This window comes from Crocuta crocuta, unplaced genomic scaffold, assembly GCF_008692635.1.
Source record: "Crocuta crocuta isolate KB4526 unplaced genomic scaffold, BGI_CrCroc_1.0 scaffold246, whole genome shotgun sequence".
NCBI classification, from domain to species: domain Eukaryota; kingdom Metazoa; phylum Chordata; class Mammalia; order Carnivora; family Hyaenidae; genus Crocuta; species Crocuta crocuta.
Window position 1 is genome coordinate 395457 of NW_027531902.1, and position 23705 is coordinate 419161.

General features: G+C 50.4%; 1 protein-coding gene across 2 annotated transcripts in view; it reads left to right on the forward strand.

The window, feature by feature from the left end:
- Positions 1–19280, forward strand: part of GALNT14 (polypeptide N-acetylgalactosaminyltransferase 14) — a 214587-nt gene extending 195307 nt beyond the window's left edge. The window contains exons 11-15 of one of the 2 annotated variants that reach the window (XM_077774114.1): positions 1311–1403; positions 5871–5954; positions 6385–6529; positions 17403–17522; positions 18708–19280. In XM_077774114.1, coding sequence (XP_077630240.1) covers positions 1311–1403; positions 5871–5954; positions 6385–6529; positions 17403–17522; positions 18708–18866 — 601 coding nt within the window. In that variant the 3' untranslated portion in view covers positions 18867–19280. The remainder of the gene's footprint in view (positions 1–1310; positions 1404–5870; positions 5955–6384; positions 6530–17402; positions 17523–18707) is intronic. The other variant, XM_077774115.1, reaches the window with a different exon arrangement.
- The last annotated feature ends 4425 nt before the right edge of the window (positions 19281–23705 follow it).

Sequence of the window (23705 nt, forward strand, 5' to 3'; positions counted from 1 at the left end):
AGGGTATCGTTTTCCTTATCTGTGTTTTTCCTTCCTCAGTTTTCACATGTATGAGCAGGTGTAGGTCATGTCCTGACATGACAGTCTCAGGATTGTCATGGGATGGAGCAGGGGGAAAGTTAACACCTTTTGCAGAAACTTGGTGGACAGGGGTGGGTTGGTAAGAAAACCAGAGGGCACCAGAAACCCAGAGGGATGTCTTGGCCTCGGGTTTTCAGGAGGAAAAGGTATAGGAAAAGCCATGGGGCCATGCTGTGGAAGGGGGCCAGCCTGAGAATGAGGGGGCAGCTGTAGGCTCCAGAACATTCACTGTCTTTGAGTCTGGGCCCTGGCCAGCAGGTCAGTCAGTGGTTAGAGAAAGATGGCACAGGTGTCTTCCAAGCAGCATGCAGTTTGCTGATGACCAGGCCAGGTGAACGCGCTGTAAGGCGCTGGTAACTTCCGTGCACCAAGAACGAGCTGCAGGTGTATGACTCACTTCGAGTCCACCAGCTTGAAGGAGCTCACCACAGCCCTATATGGAATGCATGTGCTCCAGGAGCATCTCTGTTTGGTGGAACTCCAAGTTCACTTCCATAGGCCTCAGCAGGAGTTGCTCCTCCACTGCTCCTGGGATCTGACTGTTTTCTGATGACCTCGGTCTTGCTCTGCAAGCTCTTCCTGGTATCTCTGCCTCCCTGTCTGCTGAATGGTGACATTCTCCGTGTCAGTGTCTCTCACTTTTTCTGTGCCCTGTGAGATCAGACTCAGAGCAAACACCCGGGAAAGATGAGCAGGCTGGCAGAATGTCTGACAGATGGCTTGATTCCTTGATTCTTTATACCTGTACCACGCTGAGCTCATGGGCTCCGTGAAGCCATGTGATTGGCTTTCCCGCCAAAAGCTGGGACCCCCCCCCCCAGCACTTCGCCTGCAGAAAGCAGGAGCTCCTAGACCAGGAGTGGAGGCCCTGCCTCTCTCCTCTTGGTTACTGGCATGTGTGGGTTCTCCTGGTTCTCTTCTCTTCCTTCCTTCCTTCCTTCCTTCCTTCCTTCCTTCCTTCCTTCCTTCCTTCCTTCCTTCCTTTTTGAGTCACATAAGTTCTATTTCTGGCTTAATTTTTCTGGTGTGTACCTTTTGGGGAGGAGTTTGTCCTTCCTACTAATGTTCTGTGTCTTGGGGTAAAGGCCCCTTTGGAGATCAGGTGGGACTTGGCTGGGCTCAGCACCCAGGGAAGAATGCTATTCTTGGATCGTGGGGGCCCCCAGCTGGGTAGTGCTGCCTGCATGTGCATTTTAACTGATATGTGACCCCCGCCCCCGTCTCCCCAGAAACACCAAGCGGACAGCTGAGGTGTGGATGGATGAATACAAGCAGTACTATTATGCTGCCCGGCCATTCGCCCTGGAGAGGCCTTTTGGAAAGTAAGTGTCCCTTCTGGCTGATTCGTGCAGAGGATCAAGAAGACCCCCAGCTCCAGGGGCGCCTGGGTGGCTTAGTCGGTTAAGCGTCCGACTTTCGCTTGGGTCATGATCTCGCGGTTCGTGGGCTCGAGCCCCGCGTCGGGCTCTGTGCTGCCTGCCAGCTCAGAGCCTGGAGCCTGTTTCAGTCTGTGACTCCCTCTCTCTCTGACCCTCCCCTGCTCACTCTGTCTCTCTCTCTCCTAGAAATAAATAAAACATTAAAAAAAAAAAAAAAAAAAAAAAGAAGACCCACAGCTCCTGACAGCCTGTCTGCTTAGCTGGTCACTCAGCCTTTGAGCACCTGCAGGACCCAGGCTGTGGCTGTTCTCATTCGTGTCCCTTCTCGTTCCTGCCCTGTGCTGGGTATGCAGGGCTCTCAGTAGCTCTTATGGAATGATTGACAACCTGGGCCACCGCCCCAGTGAGTGAGCTGTGCCTCGCACAATGGGCGATATTTCTAGCTTTTTACAGAGTGGTAGGAAGCCAGACACACCGGCCTTAGTCCCTGGAGGTCAGAGTTCCTCCTCCGAAATCTGAGCCACCCACACCCAAACTGCCCTTCTTCTCAGAGGAGCAGTATCAGACATGTGTCCCCTAGGGTTCTGCTCCAACTTCTTGGGAGTGGACAAGGACAGGGAAGGAATTCTGTGCCAGATGCCCTAAAGGCTGTCCTGTTAGTGCTCCCCAAACTCTGAGAAATGGGTTTAGTTGCCTCTATTTTATGGGACAGGACACTGAGGCTTCTGCAGGTTAAGGGACTTGCTCTGATCAAATCACATGAGGGATGAGGCTCAAACCACACCTGTCTGATCCCAAAACTATAGGTTGCATTCTCCAGGCCAGAGCTGATAAAAGAAAAACGGGAACTCTGTTGATGTTATCATTTGATTGTTTTGAGGAGCAACCAGTGGGTGTTTTTTGTTGTTTTTCTGTTTTGTTTTGTTTTGTTTTTTGTCATACTGATATCCTCTGTCAGACTAAGGCTGGTGAGTGGACAGGTTTTTGCTGCCTACACTACTCAGAAGGATTATATCAGACCCAGTCAAAATGGTTTGTGTCTCTGAAGTTATAAACCCATGCTGTCCCTCCAGCACAATCGCTCAGGACCTCACAGGTCCTCAAACTTCCGGTCCACTGACTGTGGCCATGCACCTGCCCCCTTCTTTACCTCCTTCCCTCCCCAGCCTGGGTTCACTCTCTTGCTTAAAGAGAAGGTTTAAAAGACATTGTTGTCAGATCTTTTGTCCTGTTGTACATCCTCTGTCAGCACCCCAGGCAGTTTTCTCAACCCTGGGTGAACCCAACTTTGTGCCTCTTCTTCCCCTGTGCACAGGCTGCTGAAGGTTCTGGAACGTATCAGCCAGTATTGCTAACACACTGTGGCCATCAGTCTCAGGGAGGCCCTTGGCAGGCCTTTCTGTCCTGTCACCTTTCCTGGGTACCATTCACCCCAATCTCCGTTTAAACTTCTCCTGTCTCCCTGATGCCTGAGTCTACCCGTCACTCACAGCAGATGACACCTTCTGTTTTATAGATGAAATAGATGGGCCTCAACTTCCCAAGACAACTGACCTGTGAACTTTGCTGTATCTGCTCCATCCTTCTTGAGTTCATCTCAAAAAAGATGCTAGCCAGCCCTCCATCTGTACCCGGGATCCACCTTTCATCTGTATTCATTCATAAGTCAACATTTATCCAGCTCTCTCCGCCGGGATTCATTCTCTCCTGCCTCCTGGCTCAGGGCTTCTCAAACTTTAATGTGCACACAGACCTCCTAGAAATCTTGTTAAAATATGGTTGCTGATTCAGTAGGGTTGCATTTCTAATAAGCTCTCGGGTGGTGCCATGTTGCTGGTCTGAGGACCTCTCCTCGAAGAGCAGAGTTCTAGGGTAATGTGTCCCGACCTAGCTCGCACATTGCAATCACCTGGGGAGCTTCAAAAATGACTAATGCCACTCCCAGAGAGTTGATTTAGCCTGGAGTATGGCCTGGGCTGTGGAATTTTTAAAAGGCAGCCACCCCACCCCCACCTCTGTGACTCTAATGTGCAGATAGTGTGGGAACCACTGTTCTGGGGGACTTTGCCCTTCGAGGGTCTCTACTCTCCCTCATCCCTAATCTTTCCTCCCTACTGCATGGTTCCCATCCATATTTAAGCTGATGCAGCATCGTAAATCTTAAAACTTAAACCATTTAAAAAGAACTTTCCTCCAATCCAGCTTCGCTCGTGCCCTACAGCCCTGTCTGCTCCCTCAGGGCCTGTGTGCGCTGTGTGGCTGTTCCCTGCTCCTCTCCTGAGTGTAATCTGAGCCCCATCCCCACCCCTCACTCCCGAGAGCCCCCACCTGGCTCACCCTGACCCCCGTGAGCCCCAGACAGCCTCTGTGTTACCCCATTGGTCTTCTCCATCCCAGCCCCTCTGACGCACCTCTGACCATGGTTTAGCACCTGCAGTCTTGTGCTTCTTGGACCGATGTGCAGCCTCAGTTTCCTCTCTCCTGCCTTGTATGTGATCTTCCATGAGGGTCTGTCCTCACCGTCTTCATACTGTGTGTTCTCCAAGTACAGACAGGACATCTCCACCCGGACACTTCCCAGGCTCCTCTNGCGCACCTCTGACCATGGTTTAGCACCTGCAGTCTTGTGCTACTGTTCACGCTCCACCTTCTTGGTCCCATGTGCAGCCTCAGGTTCCTCTCTCCTGCCTTGTATGTGATCTTCCATGAGGGTCTGTCCTCACCGTCTTCATACTGTGTGTTCTCCAAGTACAGACAGGACATCTCCACCCGGACACTTCCCAGGCTCCTCTAACTCAAATCCTAAAAAGAACTCATCTACTTTGCTCTTAAACTTGCTCCTCATCCCATATCCCCAGCCTCTACGAACATTCCTTGTGTCCTATTGCCTAAGTCAGAACTCTGGGTATCAGCTTTGACCCTCCCCTCCCCCTGTCTTCCCATATCCTGCAATCACTCAGTGCCGGCGATCCTGCCCCCTGCATGCACTGAGCGCCTAGGTCTTTGCTTGAATGCTCAACGTTCAGTTGTTTTAAAAATGATGTCATTCCTCTACTCACCTTGCTTTGGGTCTGGTGAGATGTGCTTAGTGCTAAATACGAGGTCCTGGCTGTGAAAACACCTGGTCTAGTCAGGGCCCAAAGGAGGGGAGGCTGGCCCACTCAGAGCCAGTCCTATGTGGGCACCTGGGAAGAGCAAAGTGTCCACGGAGCCCAGGATGGTGATGGCAGTGCAGCTGGAGAGAAATGGAGGGGCTTGGACCTGTCCCCTCTGTCCATCCCACTCCGCCCTTCCCTATCTGAGAGCATGATCAACTCCTGGACCTCTGCAGCTGCCTCCCACCTCCCTCCTCATCTCCAGCTTGGCCCCGTCAGACCCATTCACCACCTATAAGGTGCCCTGAAAGTGCAGACATCACCACATCCTGCTCTGCTAAGAGCCCATCAGTTGCATCCCATTGCCTCGAAGTCCAGACTCCTCCGCAGTGGCCCCCAGACTCTTAACTATCTGTTTCATCCTCTTATCCCACTTACTTCCAGTCTGCCACCCCCACACGCATACATTCATGCACTCACTGCCCCTGCCACCAGACGTCTCCTTCCCAGGCCCCGATCTCCCTTTGCTATTCCTCTGCCTCCCCCTGGACCACCCACTTTCTGGTTTGTCTCAATAGCGGCCACTTTTCCTTCCAGATACCAGCTTCAACGTTACCACTTGGGCAGTGGCTGATCCAACAAGCAAGGGTCCACCTCTGAGGTGCCCCCACATTCCACACATGCCCGCCCCATGTCCCCACAGGGCTGTAGTTGCTTGTCTCATTACCTTTCTCGATTGTTCAGAAGCTCACCATCCATCACTTCCCACAATGCCTGGCACATAGTAGGTGCTCGAGAATTACCTGATGGATAAAGACATGACCAGGCACAGAACCAGCCAAAGAAGATGATTCTTTGAGGGTGGGGTGGTCAGGACTGGTATTTTGACTGCAGAATCCAACGAGAGATTTGTGGGTTAAGCAGACTCAGAGACCCAACGGTGAATTAGCAACAATACACTGAATGTTCTTGTAGCCTTGTTTTTAATGAAAAGTAAAAACACTCCCAAATCCCATTTTCTTTTTTTTTTTTAATTTTTTAAAAAATATTTTTATTTATTTCTAGGAGAGNTCCCATTTTCAAGTAAAAGCACAAATCCTCTGTGTCCTTACCATACCATTGTGAGATACTGCTCAGTGTTTCCATAGCTCTGTCTGGAGCTCTAGAAATCTCTCCCGGGTAATTCCTCCAGTTCCGTCTGGAAAGACATGGATGCAGCGTGGGCACAGCTTGCATGTCGTGCCTCAGCCTAGTACCTGTCTGTGACACAGCCGTGTTCTGTCTTTGTGTCTACCCCTGCCCCCATCACCCTCAGCATCGAGAGCAGACTGGACCTGAGGAAGAATTTGCACTGCCAGAGCTTCAAGTGGTACCTGGAGAATGTCTATCCAGAACTCAGGTACCCACCCTCCCTTTTGCTGGTGCAAGGAAACACTCTCGGCTGACTTGGTCTGGAGAAGGGACACCCTGTGGCCCGCTGAATGAGGACTTTTTAGTACATGGAGGTCGGAGAAGACCAGTCAGCTCGCCTTACTCATGAAACCAGGAGAGGAATTAGGTGAATCAGTAGCACAAGGGATTGAGGTTAGCTAGTGGCAGCATCCCAACTGCTGGCATTTGAGCCCCAGTTGATCTGAGGCTCATAGGCTCACTGACACCCTCCTGGGTCTCTCCTTGCTGGATTGTTCCTAGTGGCAGCCCCCACCCCAGGACCCACCGAAGGTGAAACGCCCCTATCATCCTCAAAACCCTGCCTTGACCTCTCCAGCTGCCAGAGTTATTAAGCCAAAGAGCGGCTGGCTCTCCTCATTCCTGTGACTTTCCTCCAGAGTCCCCAACGATTCCTCCATCCAGAAGGGGAATATCCGACAGAGGCAGAAGTGCCTAGAGTCTCAAAGGCAGAGAAACACAGAGATCTACAATCTCAGGCTAAGCCCCTGTGTCAAGATCAAAGGCGAGGATGCAAAATCTCAGGTGAGTTACAGGCTGGGGATATGAGAACGTGTACAGGGACTTAGTTTCCATCACCTGCTTTTCTATGACGCCAAGTGTTATACCCAGAGCTTAGCAACAGCGCAGAAGTATGATTCCTCCTCACTCTGGGACTAAATTCACGCCACTAAATTTCCAAATGTGTAGAGTTTCTCTGAAAGACCTCTTACCGGGCGACGCTGTGCCTATGGGAAATTGCCATTAAATTAGCAGGATTTAATGAGTACGTCTTTGGTGTCTACCTGCTGGCAGTAAATGTGGGCTGGGTCAGGCAGGGAGGTGACACAGCTACCTGGAAAATGTGAAATACAAACAGAGAAGAGCGTGCTCCCCGGGGCGCCACTGCTCCAGGGTGAAATGCCTGTTTTGAGTCCACTGCTTTAACCCGGACGGACGTCAGATCGGGTAAAACCATCACCATTGTCCACCGCCCCCATCTCTGGCAGGGACCTCTGGTCCCTTCCGCCCTGTCCTGTCCTCAGCATGCCTATGGCTCCATTTCTGCTATCTCTGGCCTCCCCCATGTCGGGAGGACCCATGGGGATCCATTCTCAGAAAGGTTGCCTTGTCCCTTAGTCCATTCATCCGCATAGCACGCCCACATTCTGTGGGGCAGCATGCTACCCCCTGAGGAGGGAACTCTTTTAAAGGTCACTGGCAAATCCACTTGCCTGGTGGATACATTAAAGCACATCCAGCTCATAGCTTCCTCCTGGCGCTGATCCAGACTCTCCTGCATTCCTGTTCATTCTCTTTCCTTTGCTGGCTCTTGTCCTCCTCTTTCATATGCTAATGGTGAGTATCCACCCAGGTTTTCAGGTCACTGTCCTTTGCTCTGTAAATGGTTTCTTGGAGATTCTATTCAAGCTTCCAGCTTTGACATCCCCTGTTTCATTGATTCACAAATTCTAGTTTTCATCCCTCCAGGAATTCCCATCATTTTATTCACTCAACAAACCACTCTTTTGTGCTGTGAAGACAAGGTGATGAATGACTAGGTTGCAGGTCTGCATGGTCCCTGAAGGGATCTAATGCAGGAACAGGCAAGTAAGCAGTCATTCTGTTACAAACTCTGTTCTGGGTGGAGCTCAGCCACCAAGGGTGGCATCCGCCATATGCATGAGGGTCAGGGACGTCTTCCCAGAAGACTTGAAAATGAGCTGTGTCCTGAGAAAGGAGAAGAAATAGGCCTTGCCTGGAAAGGAAGAAGGGGCAGCCCAGGAAGCATGTGTGAAGTCCTGGGCTATAGCTAGATGACAGAGCGTCTGTGATTTTAGGGGACAACTGGCTTTGAGTGGCTGCCAGCACCATGGCCACCTCCCCATCCCACCGCTTTTCTGTGTGACTGCCCTCTCCCAGGCTCCAGTCCTGTTCATCTGCCCCAGCTTCTCTTTCCCCTGCATCCCCATTGCTGCAGATCTTTTCCTGCCTTCCCTCGAATAGCTCTTCTCCTTCCGTCCTTCATTCACTCCTTCATGCCCATCAGCCTTCCTCAGCCTCGGCACTGTTGATGTCTTGGGCTGGATGGTTCTTGGTGTTGGGGGCTGTCCTGTGCTCTGCAGCTGGCCTAGCAGCATCCTCAGCCTCTGCCCACCAGATGTCCTGCACACCAGTCATGATAATAGAACTTTCTCCAAGCTATACCGACCTCCCACTGGGTCATAAAACTATCTGGGTTGGGACCCATTGTGTTAGGTTATGGCCACAGTCTCCAGTCTCTGCCCCTCATCCCCGAGCAGACATGCCACCATCAGACCTCTGTTCCCCATCTCAGTACAGCCTTCAATGGCTCCCCACTGTCTGCCACAAAAATGTACGCCCAAGACCTGGTGTTTGAGGCATCTCACCACCGGCCTCCAGCTTGCAATGACTTTTCCAAGAGCCATTTCTCTGCTCCAACAAGACATGGGAGGGACTGCCTGAGTTAGGCAGGAAAGGGGAAAGGAAGCAGGGGCATTGGTTTTGCTTTAGGTATGGCAGTCTGGCTGGGAACGGCACCATTTGCTCCAGTGACAGTTTGTAAACTGTTGTAAATAGGTGAGGCACATGTCTCTCTTCTGAATCTGTGTGCAGGCCCTGTCTGTGGGGGTCCCAACAGCCTGACTGTTGTCTTCCCCCTTTCCTTGGGACAGGAGTTGGCTTGATCTGTCTTCAGCAAAGCAGTGGCTTTGGCTGCATATGGACGTGGGGGGAGGGGAACCACAGGATCTCGGGGAAGGGTCCCCCACTAGCCCAGCCCCAGTGAGAGATCTGACTGCAGGGTAATGGTACCCATTTCAGCTGACCTTCCAGCAGCACGAGAAGGGGGAGGAAAATTGGTCATCTGTGGGAAACCAAGGGCAAGCATAATAACAGGCTTGGAGTGAGCCAAGAGCTCTTTCTAGAAGAAAGTGCCAAGCTATCCCTCCTTCCCACTTTGGAGAGAACAGTTTGTGTAGCAGCAGTGTGAATTCAGGAAAATGGAAGAAGACTTTAAGATAGACATTCAGTCTGCTTCCGTGGACAACACTGAGTGCCCACGATGCACCAGGCACCAGGCTGCATGCTGGATGTGGAGTGGGGCCAGACGATTCAACACAGCCGCCTTCTAGAAGGGCCCACGGCTAACAGCAAGACTGGGATGCACGTCCAAGGGTTCTGAAGGTGTAAACCCACTTTGGACGGATAGAAATCCACATAACTGATTCAGCTAGAATAATCCCGTGTGTGTGTGTGTGTGTGTGTGTGTGTGTGTGTGTGAGAGAGAGAGAGAGAGAGAGAGAGCACGCGCGCACGAGAGAGAGAGAGAGAGAGAGAGAGAGNGCTGCATGCTGGATGTGGAGTGGGGCCAGACGATTCAACACAGCCGCCTTCTAGAAGGGCCCACGGCTAACAGCAAGACTGGGATGCACGTCCAAGGGTTCTGAAGGTGTAAACCCACTTTGGACAGATAGAAATCCACATAACTGATTCAGCTAGAATAATCCCAAGTGTGTGTGTGTGTGTGTGTGTGTGTGTGTGTGTGTGTGTGAGAGAGAGAGAGAGAGAGAGAGCACGCGCGCACGAGAGAGAGAGAGAGCGAGAGCACATGTGGAGATGCACTCTTGCAGGATTGACTTAGGTTACCTTTCTCTTCCTTTCAGTATCTTTCCTTCCTTCCTACGTAATAAAGTCAGTCGTGCCTTTCTACTCACCAGCCCTTCCTACTAATGCGTTATGGCATCCAGAGGTTGTTTCCTCTGACCGGGCTTCACCTCTTCTCCCTCCTACATTTCATTTCTCTTCTTGTGCTGCCTCTTGGCCTGTCCAGAGGGGGTCCCATGTGCCCCGTGGGCCTTTTCTCATGACTCAATTCAGCCCTTTCTGCAGCTGCCTCCTTCTCTGCCTGGGAGAAGCCGTATCCAGGAAGGGATCCAAGAGCCCCATAAAGGAGGGATTACTATTATCCTAATTTTATAGATGAAACCAGGGCCTGGAGAGATTATCCAAAGTCATAGGTTCAGGAGTGGTGGCAGGATTTGGAAAATCCAATCACAATGCCATAGCTCTGCTATTGCTGCTGTCGGAGTCACAGCTGGTTCTGGAACCCTTTTATTTAAGTTCAGTTGTGGGAGATGTCTGCCCCAGAGATCTCTCTCCCAGAAACAAATATTGTAAATGTGAAAACTATAGATTGGCTCCATTTTGACAGCAGAGAGCTGGTCAGTTCCCACTGGAAACAAGGGCCACACCACATGTTGGGGACTGGAGGCCAGAGAGGGGGACAGACACAGTAGGCGCCTCCCTGACATTGATGGGAACCGGGAGAGAGCAAGAATGGAGGCCCACATTCCATGGACTCCACACCAGGGTACGGGGATGGGGAACACATGGCGCTGGCTACCAGCCTGTGCCTGCCCCCCTTTTCTTCCCACCCTGGCTCTGTACCCCACTGTGAACTCCTCACTTGCATATCCACACTTGGTCACTCCCCTCTAAATGGTTCCCTTTGGGTCTGGCTGTGTGCAGGAGAGATGCAGTCTACCCCTGGGAGGACAGGCCTGGGGTAAGATCTCTACAAGTCCTAAAATCAGGCTCAGGCCATGGGGTGGTGGATTCCAGGGCTCCAGAGTCCTGGAGTAAAAGAACACTAGAAGATGATAACCGAGAGCTTGGAGTTCTGCTTCCAGCTGGCCACACGCTCTCCAAGGCTGGGCTCCCAGGCACATGGGTGTCCCCATTGTTGAGACAATCAGACCGTGATTGTCCTCTGCCTAGGACGCTGGCCTCTGTCCCCCCCCCGCCAGCCCATCTGTCCACTCTGCCTTACCTCTCTTTCTTGGCTGGCTCATCAACCTTGGGAAGAAAATGTTTAATCTGAACATGTATTGAAGATGTCAGCAGGCTGATGCCTCGGGTGAAGTACACGAGAAATACATCATCAGTTTGCAGACGTGCAAAGCCCAAGAAGCCTCCAGGTCAATGAGTTTCCTCTTAACTTTATTGGATTCTCTAGAAAAATATTTGTGTGAAAGATAGAAGACAAATGCACCAATCTCATTTACTATCCCAATTTTTAAAAAGGTGGGAAAAAAACTAAAAACTCCTCAGTGTGTCCATCTACCTGTGTTCCCGGTGGTTTGGACTACGGCTTATGAAGGACACATGTAGGCAGCTGGACACATAGGTGGGCGAGAGAAAGTGAAGCTCTTCCCCCCACACCTACACGCCCCTTGGCACCTCTAGGTGAGTCTGCCCATGGGACAGGCGGCCAGCATGTTGCCTTCCCTGTCTGATCCCACCCTTCCTTCCCACACTTCCTCAACACACCCTTAGGATCGGCCCCATTACAGCTGCCTCTCCAGCATCTCTCCTGGGAGGCAAAGCAAAGGCAGTTTTCCAGTGGAAGCTCTCTGGGCCCATCTCTCTTCCTGTCGGCTTCCTCCATCACAGTAGTCAACATACAGACAGTAACTGAGTGCTTGCTCTGTGGCCAGCACCGTTCTGAACACGTATATGTGGGAACCCGTCTGTTCCATTCAGTGACCCTCCGCAGCAAGGACCGACATTATCTTCATTTCCCATTGGAGGGGACAGAGCTGCATAGTTAAGTATGTCACCCAGGTTCGCAGGAGTAACAAGCAGGTGAGTTAGCAGTCGCTCTAGGGCCCAGCAGCATGACCCAACAACAGATGTACTGGCTGTAGGTTTATAATCACACATATATAAAATGTGTTCTTACAACTCAGGATGAAGGGACAGGATGGACTGGAAATAAAGAAGAGACCCTGACAGTGAGTCTAATGAAGGAAGGTCCTAATGGAAGGGAGGGAGTGACCCTGCTGCCACGGGTCACCAGGGAGAGGCTGAAGTCTGTGTCCATGCAGCTGAAGAAGGTGTGCCCAACATGGCCAGTCCGTGCATTTGGGTGATCCTTCAGGGACCTAGGTGCATCGAGAAGTTGGCTGAACTAAAGTGTCCCTTGAGCCCATGCATTTGTTCCATCCTGAAGAGGGCTTCCGGGGGGGGGGGGGGGGGGGGNATGCTCTTGGCTCAGATCCAGTCTCACCAAAGAGGCCCCACATTTACAGTCAGCCCAGCAGTCTGCTTCTGGCATTGCCTAGAGTAACCACTGACCTTTGTTCCCCTCCATAAAACTGTACCTGCCTCCCAGGATCACTGTGAGCATCAGTAGACTATGAATATGAAGCACCTAGAGCCAGAGTCCTAATGAAATGAGCCATCTGCCCATCTAACCACAGCAGAACTAGCAATGCTGCTTGGCCTTCGGGGTCTCTTCTCCACTGTTTACTGTTCCCCATGTAGAAGACTTTTTGAACAGAGAGCTCACCACCATCAGTAACTAATTCGGGCTTCTGTGTGAATGAAAACACAGCCCCTACCTTCTCTCCACGTGTGAATGTTTCTCTCCTCACTCAACCATCGCTCTTCCCATGTACCATAAAAGTATTGTCCACAGGGACCACGCCAACGCCAGGCACCAGCTGCATGTTCCACGGGCATCATCTGGGTTAGTCATCACACGACCCCAGGAACCGTGTCCTACTATCCGCCATTTCACAGATGGGGTAAGTGAGGCTTAGAAAGGTTGTCCAGTGCTCTCAGGTCATTCACGAGTAATGCTGGGCCTGCTGTCCCCAGGGACCAAGCCCTTCAGACTAGGCTGGGGTGTCTCAACCTCAGCCCTGTTTGCGTTAGTACTGGATAATTCTTCATTGTGGGGACTGTCCTGTGCACAGTAGGAGTTTGCCAGCATCCCTGGCCACACCTGCTGGGTGCCAGTGACACCCTCCACCTCATCGTAGTGATCAAAAAATGCCTCTCGACACTGCCGCGTTGTACCCTGGGCAGACGGGGTGAGATCACTCTCATCAAGAGCTGCTGCCCCAGGCCTGTTCCTTCTTGCCTCCTAGCTGTGGCCCTGGGCCATTCCGAGGTCAGCCCTGGGCCTGGACCCCAACTCATCTCATGCCTGCCTCTTTGGACCTTGGCTCCTCTAGACATGTCGTCGTCGTCTTCTTCTTCTTCTTCTTCTTCTTCTTCTTCTTCTTCTTCTTCTTCTTCTTCTTCTTCTTCTTCTTCTTCTTCTTCATGTTTCTTTTCAGAGAGAGAAAGAGAGCACGAGTCAGGGAGGGGGCAGAGGGAGGGAGAGAGAATCCTAAACCAGCTCTCTACTCAGCACAGAACTCAGCACAGATCTCACAACCGTGAGATCATGCCATGGGCCCAAATCGAGAGTCACATGTTTAACTGGACTGAGCCACCCAGGTACCCCCCAACATAACCTCTTAAGGGCATCTTTCCTATCTGCTGCTCCATCCAACACAAGACCATGAAGCCCATGCTGGGTGTTGCAGCCTGTATGGCCTCAGCCCTGATAGCTGCAGCCAGATGGGCATTGCCCAGAGAGAAGTCGGCTGCCACCACCTGCCAGCCTGCTCTCTTCTCTTCATGCAGGGCCTGTCTTCCAGAGACTCACTAAGTGCAGAGCCCTTAAGGGTGTCCGGCCTCAGCCACCCCCCATCATCTGTTCCCCTCTTCCAAGGCAGGAGCAAAGGGGCTGGAGGGCCCCAAGTGAACCCCGGTCTCCTCAGTCCCTCAGTGGCCTGTCCCCAAGGAGGGTTACCTCCTGTGGGTGTGGCCATGTCTGTGTGTACTGGGGTGCGGGGGGGCTCCATGACTTGGCCAGACCCCCAAATGGAGCTGTCAGGAGATGGCCCAGTGCACACCGATCGAGATCAGCCAGCCCGAGCCATCACCGCTACCTTCCTGAATCCATTTCTGACTCTGAGATTCATTTAATAAACCCATTCATCACCGGCCATTCTGGGAGTCTGACAGGCTGCAGAATGGGAATCAGAAAACCTTTCCTCGCTTCCTGCCCCACCTGCTCCCTCTCTCCTCCACTTCTCCCTCTCCTCTTGCGCAGATGTGGCCAGAAAGCTCTACTCCTCCAAGAAATTGAGGCTGAATTATTTCAGTGCCAGTAAAGTATCAGCTAATGGAAAGTCTGCTTCGTGTAAAGGCTTCCATCCGCTGTCTGTGCATGTGTGCATTCTCCCGCTGGGGGTCTTAAGGTGATTTCGTCTGAGCCCTGCCCCTGGCCCCAAAGGGGTGGGGGTGGGGGGCATCACTTGCCATCCTTCCCGAAAGACGTCAGTGGATGGGGTGTCTCCAATGTCAAAAAAAAAAGCCCACCACTGCTCTCCCACCCTCAGGCCTTCCCTAGCTCTTCCAGTTTTTGAAGCCCCTGGGATATTAACACAGAAGAAATGCCAAGATGAGCTTTCAGAAATTGTGGTATATTTCAAGTTTTTATGTTTAATTAGTTAATGCTCTTCACATAAAAAAAGACAAAGTCAGTGTATTGTGGCAATCAAGATAATTACAGGATTTATTTTTAAAATGCTAATTCATGGTTTACAGAAAGCTGTGTGGGTGGGTAATGGGTCAGAGGGATGGACCTTATCTTCTTTCCACATCACTGACTGTGTGTTTAGCCTCATTTCTTGGCAATGGCAGAAACCTAAAGCTGAGGCCAGTTGTATGGTGGGTCTGGGTAGTGGGTCCCTGGCAGCCCTGCCCTTGGGCTTGAGCCTGGGCCTGGGCTTCGGGCCCTTCTGTCCCCTCCTCCTACAGAATTCTCCACATACCCAAGATCTGCTCCCACTTTCTAGATCACACTACAGATGTCTGGAGCCCCAGAATCCCCTGTCGAAATGGCCTGAGCCTGAACTGAGGACCTGCATGGGTCTCCTGAGGGTCCCTGTGTCTTTAGCATGCTACCCAGGCCCAGGGGAGTGACCAGTGGAGCGTGGATATGCAGGTGGGGAGTTCACAGCGGGGGTCAGAGCCAGGGTGGGAAGAAAAAGGGAGCAGGCACAGGCTGGTAGCCAGTGCTGTGTGTACCCCACCCCCCTGCCCTGGCGTGGAGTCCGTGGAATGTGGGCCTCCATTCATGCTCTTCCCTAGTTCCCATCAATGTCAGGGAGGCGCCTACTTCTGGCCCATGCCCCCCTGCCAGTCCCCAACATGAGTGGGTGTGACTCTTGTTTCCAGTGGGAACTGACCAGCTCTCTGCTGTCAGAGTAGAGCTGATCTGCAGCTTTCATATTTACAATATTTGTCCCTGGGAGACGGATCTCAGGGACAGGCACTGCCTGTGATGAACTCTGAATAGAAGGGCACTGGAAGGAGCCATGACTCTGGCGGCAAGAGCAACAGCAACGATAAACCAGCTGGAACTAGTGCAGGGCCGCTGACTAGTTCATGACTTTGGATAACCTGTGAGCCTTTAGTCATCTGTAAAATGGGGATAATAATACTTACCTAGTAGGATTCTTATGAAGACTAAATTAACCTGTGCAAAGCCCCCGGAACAGTGTCTCTCACATAGTAAGTGTTCAGTAAATGCTAACAATATCATCATGGTTATCGTTTCACCTCTGTGCATACAGACATCTTTCCTTTTCAGTTTACCCTGGAGGGAAGCAAATGGCATCTGTAGTATGGTGATGTTCAAGGCCAGTGGAGAACTTATTGATATGTTCCAAGGAGTACATTCCATAACATTTATTATTTAAAAAATTAAATATATATAGGTCTAGAAATAAATGGAAGAGTATAAAGGATCCCCTGTACCCATGCCCAGGCTCCAAGAAGTCTCACCTCACAGCCAGTCTATTTTCATCTTTTTGGTCTAGATCTTCTCCCAACACCAGCGACCTAAAAAGGGGTGCAGGAGGGATGCCTGGGTGGCTCAGGCAGTTAAGCATCTGACTTTGGCTTAGGTCATGATCTCCCAGTTTGTGGGTTCAATCCCCGCGTCCAGTCTGTGCTGACAGCTCAGAGCCTGGAGCCTGCTTTGGATTCTGTGTCTCTCTCTCTGCCCCTCCACTGCTCACATTCAATCTCTCTCTCTCTTGTAAAAATTAATAAACATTTAAAAACTTTTTATATAACCAACTTGACAATAAACTATTAAAAAAGGAAAAAAAAATTTAAAATAATAAAAAATAAAAACTTTTTAAAAAGGAAAAGGAAATCCACACACAGAACCCATCCAAAGGGGACAGCGGCTCCCACTGAGCAGGTGGCCCCATCCAGATATCAGGGACAGGGAAGGTTCCAGATCATGAGAGGCAGTGGTCTGCATCCAAGCGTCTGATGGGGCAGCCTGTGAGCAAAGAGAACAAGCCAGGACACAAGAAAGATGCTGAAGATGTCACCAGGTAGCAGAAGTGGGGAGAGGCACCAGGGCCAGGGAGTGGCTGCTGTCAGCTGAGGAAGGTGCAGAACAAGGGTCAGATGAGCACGGGGTCAGCTCATGAGAGCAGGAGACCAGCCAGCTGAGGGACCCTTTCTCCATCCTCGGGCCGAGAAGTGTCTGCTGAGTGGCCTGGTCCAGAGGCTGAGGGTCAGCTGGTCAGCACGGGTGCAGTGGAGAAGGGGCCCAGTCCTTGATGGGTCCTCTCTGCAGCTCCCCTCAAAGCATCCAATTCACCGGTCACCCTTGCTCCGTGATGAGGACCAAGGGCAGATGGTGTCCCCACTTTGCAGACTGGGAAGGACCGTGTGGAACTTTACATTTTTGTCCCCCTGACCTAAGAACTGAAAGTGGTTTGGGCTTCTTCAGCTATTAGCCACTCTCTGATCTCTGGCATTTCGTGGAATAAGTGAAACACGTAACTTGTAAAGACCCTCCCAGAATGCCCCTTTCCTCTCCCACCCTCCTTGTCCATTCACGTATTCAGCTCCCCTCCCTGTAGGAGCTCTGGGCTAAGCGATCTGTCCTCCTGAGGGCTGGAGTGCACGCACCTGCTGTGACCATGTTCTGTCTTGTGACCTTCTTTCCCTCTGCCCTTCCGTTCCCTCCCTCGGTGCACTCCCTGTCCCTTTTGTGCTGCCGTGGGCCTCTTACCATAACACTCATGCTTTCAGGACACTGATTTGGCCTCCTTTTCAAAGAAGAGATCTTCTAAAGACAGCTAGGGGTGACCTGCCAGGTAGCTGGTCATGGTGTTCGCGTGGGGAACAGACATGGATCCAAACAAAGAAACAAGACTATACTGCTAGGCTGGTGTGCTGTCCAGGCTTCCCCACCTCAAGCCCAGAATTGCCTACACATCCCAGAGGTGGCCTGTGTGCCCAGGCTAGTCCCCTTCGCAGGCGTGGGGACGGAGACTTCAGTGGGGCTGTGACCTGCGACTCTCTGGCTATTGAGTCCCGTTTTCCAAGGTGACTTTGTTGACCATCTATTTCTGCCGGGACCCCCAGTGCTTTGTACAAGGCTGCACTAATTATCACACAGTCCCGGGAGTGCCCCACCAGGCTTCCAAGGATCCTGATGAGAACCTTCTGGCCTCTTCCCCTCCAGATATGGGCCTTCACATACACCCAACAGATCCTCCAGGAAGAGCTGTGCCTGTCAGTCACCACCATCTTCCCTGGCGCCCCAGTGGTTCTGGTCCTCTGCAAGAATGGAGATGACAGACAGGTAAGTGCTCGGTGGGCACACGGGGGCGTGGCCACCTTCAGCTACTGGGCTGCCTGGGTAGGTCTGAGTCTTGTGTGCAAGACAAGAGAGAAACTATAGAAGAGGAGGGGGTGATCAGAAAGAGATGCTCCTGGTTGGAGAGGAGGTCGGCTTGCCCCTGCATGCCTGTGGACTTTGGCAGACCACAGTGTGCACATGCATCTGCACTTGCCTGCCTAGCTCTCGTGCCCACCTGGCACCCCAGAGCTGGGGAGCACCAGGGCAAAGCCTTCAGGCCTACAGGGATGAGAAGGACTCGAATCTTTGCCTTCAGGAGCCTTGTGCTCTGGCAGAAGACCCACCAAGATTCGTAGCACTCTGGATGTGCCATGTGCCCAGTTGACCCCAAGTTGTTAACCCCACACAGTTTCCTGACAACTGGGTACTGCCATTAGAGAGACAGAGATTCCAATGCCTTTCTATGACTCACTGGCTGTGTGACCCACAGCAGGTTACTGGACCTCTCTGAGCTTTGATTTCTTCCTCTGTGAAATGGAGTTGATGACACCCACCACATGGGGCAGCTGTTTAGAGTGATGAACTGAAATGGTCTATGGTACCTGCTTGGTGGTGGTTCCCCAAAATGTGTCCATCCCCCCACTTATGTGTAAGGTTAGGTATGGGGAGCGGAGGCATGAGACCCCCTCTCGGCATGAGCCCTTCGTGTGCTGAAGCCCTTTGGAGGAGCCCAGGTTCACAGTGTCGGGTACTGCCCAGAAGCCTGTCTGCCCTCCTGTATCCCATCCCCCAGCTCACTCCCACTTCTTCCTGGCGTGCAGATGCTGAATGCACATCATTCCTCTCATTGCTCTTATGACTAATATGCTTCACATTTCCTGGCCTGTTGCTTACAAAGTTATTGCCTTCTAATGAGTTTTCCTAGCAAACGTTGATTTTGCTTTTACTTTTTTATCTGGGGGAAAAAATCTCAAACTAACAAACAAACAAAGCAAAACCAACAGTACCTAACAAAGCAATTAGTTGAAGTTTTATTCCTCCATGAGACCGTGAAGTCAAGTCTCTGGGTGACCCTAGCCACGTGGTGTAAACACGGCTGATTATTCTGGAACTCCTGATATTGTCAGTACGACCTGGGGCCTCAGTCAGAAAATCCTAGTTCACTCTCTCTCCTCTCCGTCTTCTCAGCAATGGACCAAGACCGGTTCCCGCATCGAGCACTTAGCATCCCACCTCTGCCTAGACACGGACATGTTTGGTGATGGCTCTGAGAATGGCAGGGAAATCGTTGTCAACCCGTGTGAGTCGTCACTTATGAGCCAGCACTGGGACTTGGTGAGCTCTTGAGGACCCCGCACCAGAGCAAGCAGGGCCACGGGTGACGTTTCCCCAGATGAGAAGCAGACTGGAAATCAGGCTACCAGCAGCTCACAACTACTGTAGTAGATGCCCTGCACCGGGAGGTAGAGGCAGAGACCCCCGGACAGGAGCAGGTGTCTCAGGGAGGACGGAGGAAGGGATTGTAAGCCACGTGGGGCTCAGAGACAGATTTCACATGCTCTCCATGCTGCTGAGTTCCAGTCCTGGCTCAGTTTTCCCCTTGCTGGAATCTGGCGACAGAGATCTAACGGAAAGTGTTTATGTTGTTCCCTTTCTTACAAAGGAGGCCAGAAAAAAGCCTTTTTTGTCACTGGGCCAGGACTAAATTGAGAGATGAAGAATGGAGGTTGTTTTCAAAACAAATAAAGGGATTTTAGATGTTTTCTCTGTGCGTCTATTACTTTGTTTCTACTTATGTTAGCTCTGGGCTAAGCTAAGTTCTTCATTCAGAGGGGACACTGGGTGCGGTGGAGGCCGCAGGGTCTTTGGGAAGAGCAAAGAACAGGTCCATGAGAGATGATGTTCTTATCCTGGGCTGCTACCCACAGCCCTTGTGACATTAAAAGACACACGGGGCACCTGGACGGCTCCGTCAGTTAAGCGCACGACTCTTGGTTTCAGCTCAGGTGATGATCTCACGGTTCATGAGTTTGAGCCCTGTGTCGGGCTGTATGATGATAGCGTGGAGTCTGCTTGAGAATCTCTCTCTCTCTCTCTCTCTCTCTCTCTGCCCTGCCCCTGCTGGCTCACTCACTCTCAAAGTAAATAAACTTTAAAAAAAAAATTTTTTTAATTAAAAAGAACACATACACACAACTTCTCTGGTGCTTCATTTCCCAATGTGTCAAGTAGGGGAGCAGGAGCAGATCTGTGGTACTTGCCCAGGGATATCTTCTCTCATCTGGACAAATCATGTCTGTCTGAGGCTCCAGGTTCCCACTGTGGGAATCCTGCTTTGGGAGGTCCAGGTGGGGTCTAGGCTCCTCAGCTGATCCGCTACACCTCCCTGGTTAGAACCACTGCCCTAGATGTTGCTCTGGGCCCTCCTGACTTTATAGTCTGTGGCCACTAGCATAGGACTTTCTTAGTCTACTTAAATCCCCAAGGTGCCCTAGGAATTGGGTACTATGTTTGTCCATGCTTATTTTTGTAATGTTTATTTATTTATTTTGAGACAGAAAGAGAGAGAGAGAGAGGAGAGTACACAAGCAAGGAAGGTGCAGAGAGAGAGGGAGAGAGAAAGAAGCCCAAGCAGGCTCCATGCTGTCAGCACAGAGCGCATTGCAGGGCCAGAACTGTGAGATCATGACCTGAGCTGAAATCTAGAGTCAGACGCTCAACTGACTAAACCACCCAGATTCCCCTTTGTCGATGCTTATTAACTAGGGTTTAGGAAAGTTTTTTTTTTAAATTTGTTTTTTAAAGTTGTTTAAAAGTTCTCACAATAGGCCCATTCATTCTCTGCCAAGGTCATTTCACCAAACTGTTTAGTAATGGTCTTAGTTATCTATTGCTGAATGATAAATTACCCTCAATACTTGGCAGCTTAAAGCAACACACATTTGTTATTGAGCTGTTTCTGTGGGTCAAAAATCTAGGCACAGCTTTACAGGGTTCCCTGCTTCAGAGTGACTAAAAAGGCTACAATCAAGGTGTTTTCCAGGGCTCTGGTCATCTCAAGGTTCAACCAGAAGGATCTGTTCCAGACTCACTCACTGATTATTGGCAGGATTTGGTTCTCATGGCCTTTTGGCCAGAATCTGCCCTCAGTTCCTTACCGTACAGGCCTCTCTGACCTAACAGTTCACTTCACCAAGCAGACCCAGAAGTTGAAGGTGCCAGCAAGATGGAAGTCACAGTCTTCTAGAACCTAATCTCACAACTAACCATCCATCACTTTTGCCACATTCTGTGTGATAGAAGCAAATCACTAGGCTTAGCCCACACTTACGGGGAAGGAATTGCACAAGAGCACTGATGCCAGGAGGTGAGATCGTTGGTGGCCATTTTTTATTCTGGTTGCCACAAGAACTACTATGCCCTAAACAGGTGTCTGTCTCCCCTTCAGCCAGAAAGCCTTCAGTGAGAGGCATTGTTCGAGCTCTTCATTGTTGAGGATACTACAGGTGTAGGAAGTCAAGGGCTGACTGTACAGACCCAGAATATCTTCTTGGGGTTTTATTTATTTATACAATGCTCCTCTTCCCTTCTTTAGTTACGATTTGGCTCTTTTGTGGTGCTTTCATTCCCCACTATGAAAAGGAGAGGAGGCCAGGGGATAAACGAAGCCACCTATTGAAGAAGATACTCTGATGACTCCTCAAGCTGTGTCCACAGGGTTTAAACCAGCCTTGCAGAGAAGGAAAGATCAGAGGGTTCACCAGCACCCTCTCCCCTGAGTAGCGGAAGCAGGCCCTGCACTAAAATAACTCAAGGAGCCAATGTCCTCACCTGTGTTGGTCTCTCTCGATATCTGTACCTGCCTTTGAGTTCCCTGGTGGCAGGAAAACTGTCTCTTGCCTTATCCCCACCACTGGGCTGGACACATCAAGCTCTCAGTGAATGTTTTCCTCAGTGGATGATTGGAAAAACTCTTCCTTGTCCAAGATAAAGTAACTTATATTTTACTACTCCCATGAAGTCACAGAGTGTAGGTGGCTCTCAGTCCTTCTTGAATGCCCAAGGAATTAGAGAAATGAGAATGAGGCCTCTGCCCCAAAAGGACAAACATTTTTTATCTGGGCCACTTTGATGTGGCCAAAGAGCTAAACTCAGCCATGCCATTGACCTCAGCGATCCTATAGACTCCCCCTTACTAGTGAAAGTCCTGGGGATAATAATGAAGAGTCGCTGTGAAGTATGTGGAGAGGAATCCGCTAATGGAGACATGGATGGTTCCAATGTGAGCTACAGGGCATGTGTCTTAAGGCTTCTGTACTGGATTATAGGGGTGAAAACTCATGAGATGAATAGGAATCAAAACAAGAGTGTAGAGCTATCTACCCTCTATCTGCTAAGCTGATGGGGATAAAACCAAAACAAGAGTAATTTATAATTTGAAAGCAAAAGTAACAATAGTTCCGAGACACCTGGGTGGCTTAGTCAGTTAAGCATCTGACTCTTGATTTTGGCTCAGGTCATGATCTCATGTTTCATTAGTTCAAGCCCCACATTGGGCTCTGCACTGGTAGCACAGAGTCTGCTTGGGATTCTTTCTCTCCCTCTCTCTTCCCCTCTCATGCTTGCTCATGCATGTTCTCTCTCTTTCAAAATAAATAAATAAACATTTTTTTTTTAATTTTTAAAAAGGAGATAACAATAGTTCCAAACCTCTACCAACTCAGGACAAAGCTGATGATGACCTGATGGGACAGTGACCTGCTCTGGGATGCCTCAACCTGCAGTTGCACAGCAGAGTGAGTGCAGCCAAGCTTTGCCTGGCAGTCAGGCTGAATCAGAGTCCTTAGTCAACTCAGATCTTTGAGTCCAAATGCCAACTTTCAGTAACCCAGAAAGACTCACTCAGAAGGCCACCAGTAATCATGGGTGAAACTAAAGTTCGTCAAATGACACCAGCCTATGGAAACAGAAAGGACCTCTAGTCTTCAGGGCTCACAAGATTGAGACCACAAACCAAGCTTGGAGTCACTACCCTGAAGCAGTCTCACCACACTGCCAGGTGAGAAGGTGGCCAGGTATGGCAGAAGCCCCCTGTCCTGGGATCATGTCTGACTAGTGGGCTCAGATACAAACAATATGGGTTCCTAAGTATCTTAGTGGTGTGGTATGAAAAGTAGGTGGACAGGAATTTATACATACTTTTAAAATATATACTGGAAAGAAGAGAGACAGGGGCTCCAGGCACTCCCAAGCATCTGGATTAGAGTTGGAGGGATGATGAAATTGAGTGAATGGGGAGAGATGGGAGCTTTTGAGTAATTCTAGGAGCAGAAAAGGTGCCCAAGTCAGGTGCCATATTGAATCCAAGCCTTGCTCTCTGGACAGTTTGTTTCCTTACGTGCTGTGTAATTCCTCTGTGTGAGTTCATCTTCAGTAGGACTTGTTTTCTCTGGGCACCCCTAGTGCCCAGGTTGTGGAGGCATGCCCCAGGGAAGGTGCAAGTTTGCCTCTGTTGGGTCTCATTGATTTTAAACCATTTATTCCATCGATTTCTCTGATTATGGTTTCTACTCTGTGGAAGTGATAGGAATTTCACATATCTATAGTTAGCACAAGCTTGGTTTTCAATCTTTTGCAAATTATCTTTTCTCTGCCCAAATTATTGGCCTGCTGCTGTGCCATCACCATTCACCCAGCTGGTGGGTGGGGATTGTTTAGCCCTTTTAAGGAACCAACTATGTAGGATCTTATTTTTGATCCCAGCCACCCGGTGTCAATGGTCTTCATATCTACCTCTGCTTGGGTATTCGAACTCCAGCCATCTAGATTCAATTCTCCTTCAGCTCACACTCACCACTCCAGCTTTGAATTCACACCCATTTTTGGAATCTAGGATTCTCCCTTCCCTTCAAGTGCAGCTGTGGTTTCAAATTGTTTTATTGTATTTTATATAATATTTACATGTGTGGCAGGGAGGGGGCATCCTATATCAGCTCAGACCAAAATTCCTTAGTATAATTAGCTGTCACTGCTGTCTTTCCCACTGCTGCGGGACCATATCTTAGTAGAGACACTCAATAAATTTCTGTGAATGAGTGAGAGAATAAGCTTGTGATTCTTTAGTACCACTTTCTAATTACCTCCTGGCTATAGCTATCAGACATTAGAGTTTTAAAAAGACAGCAA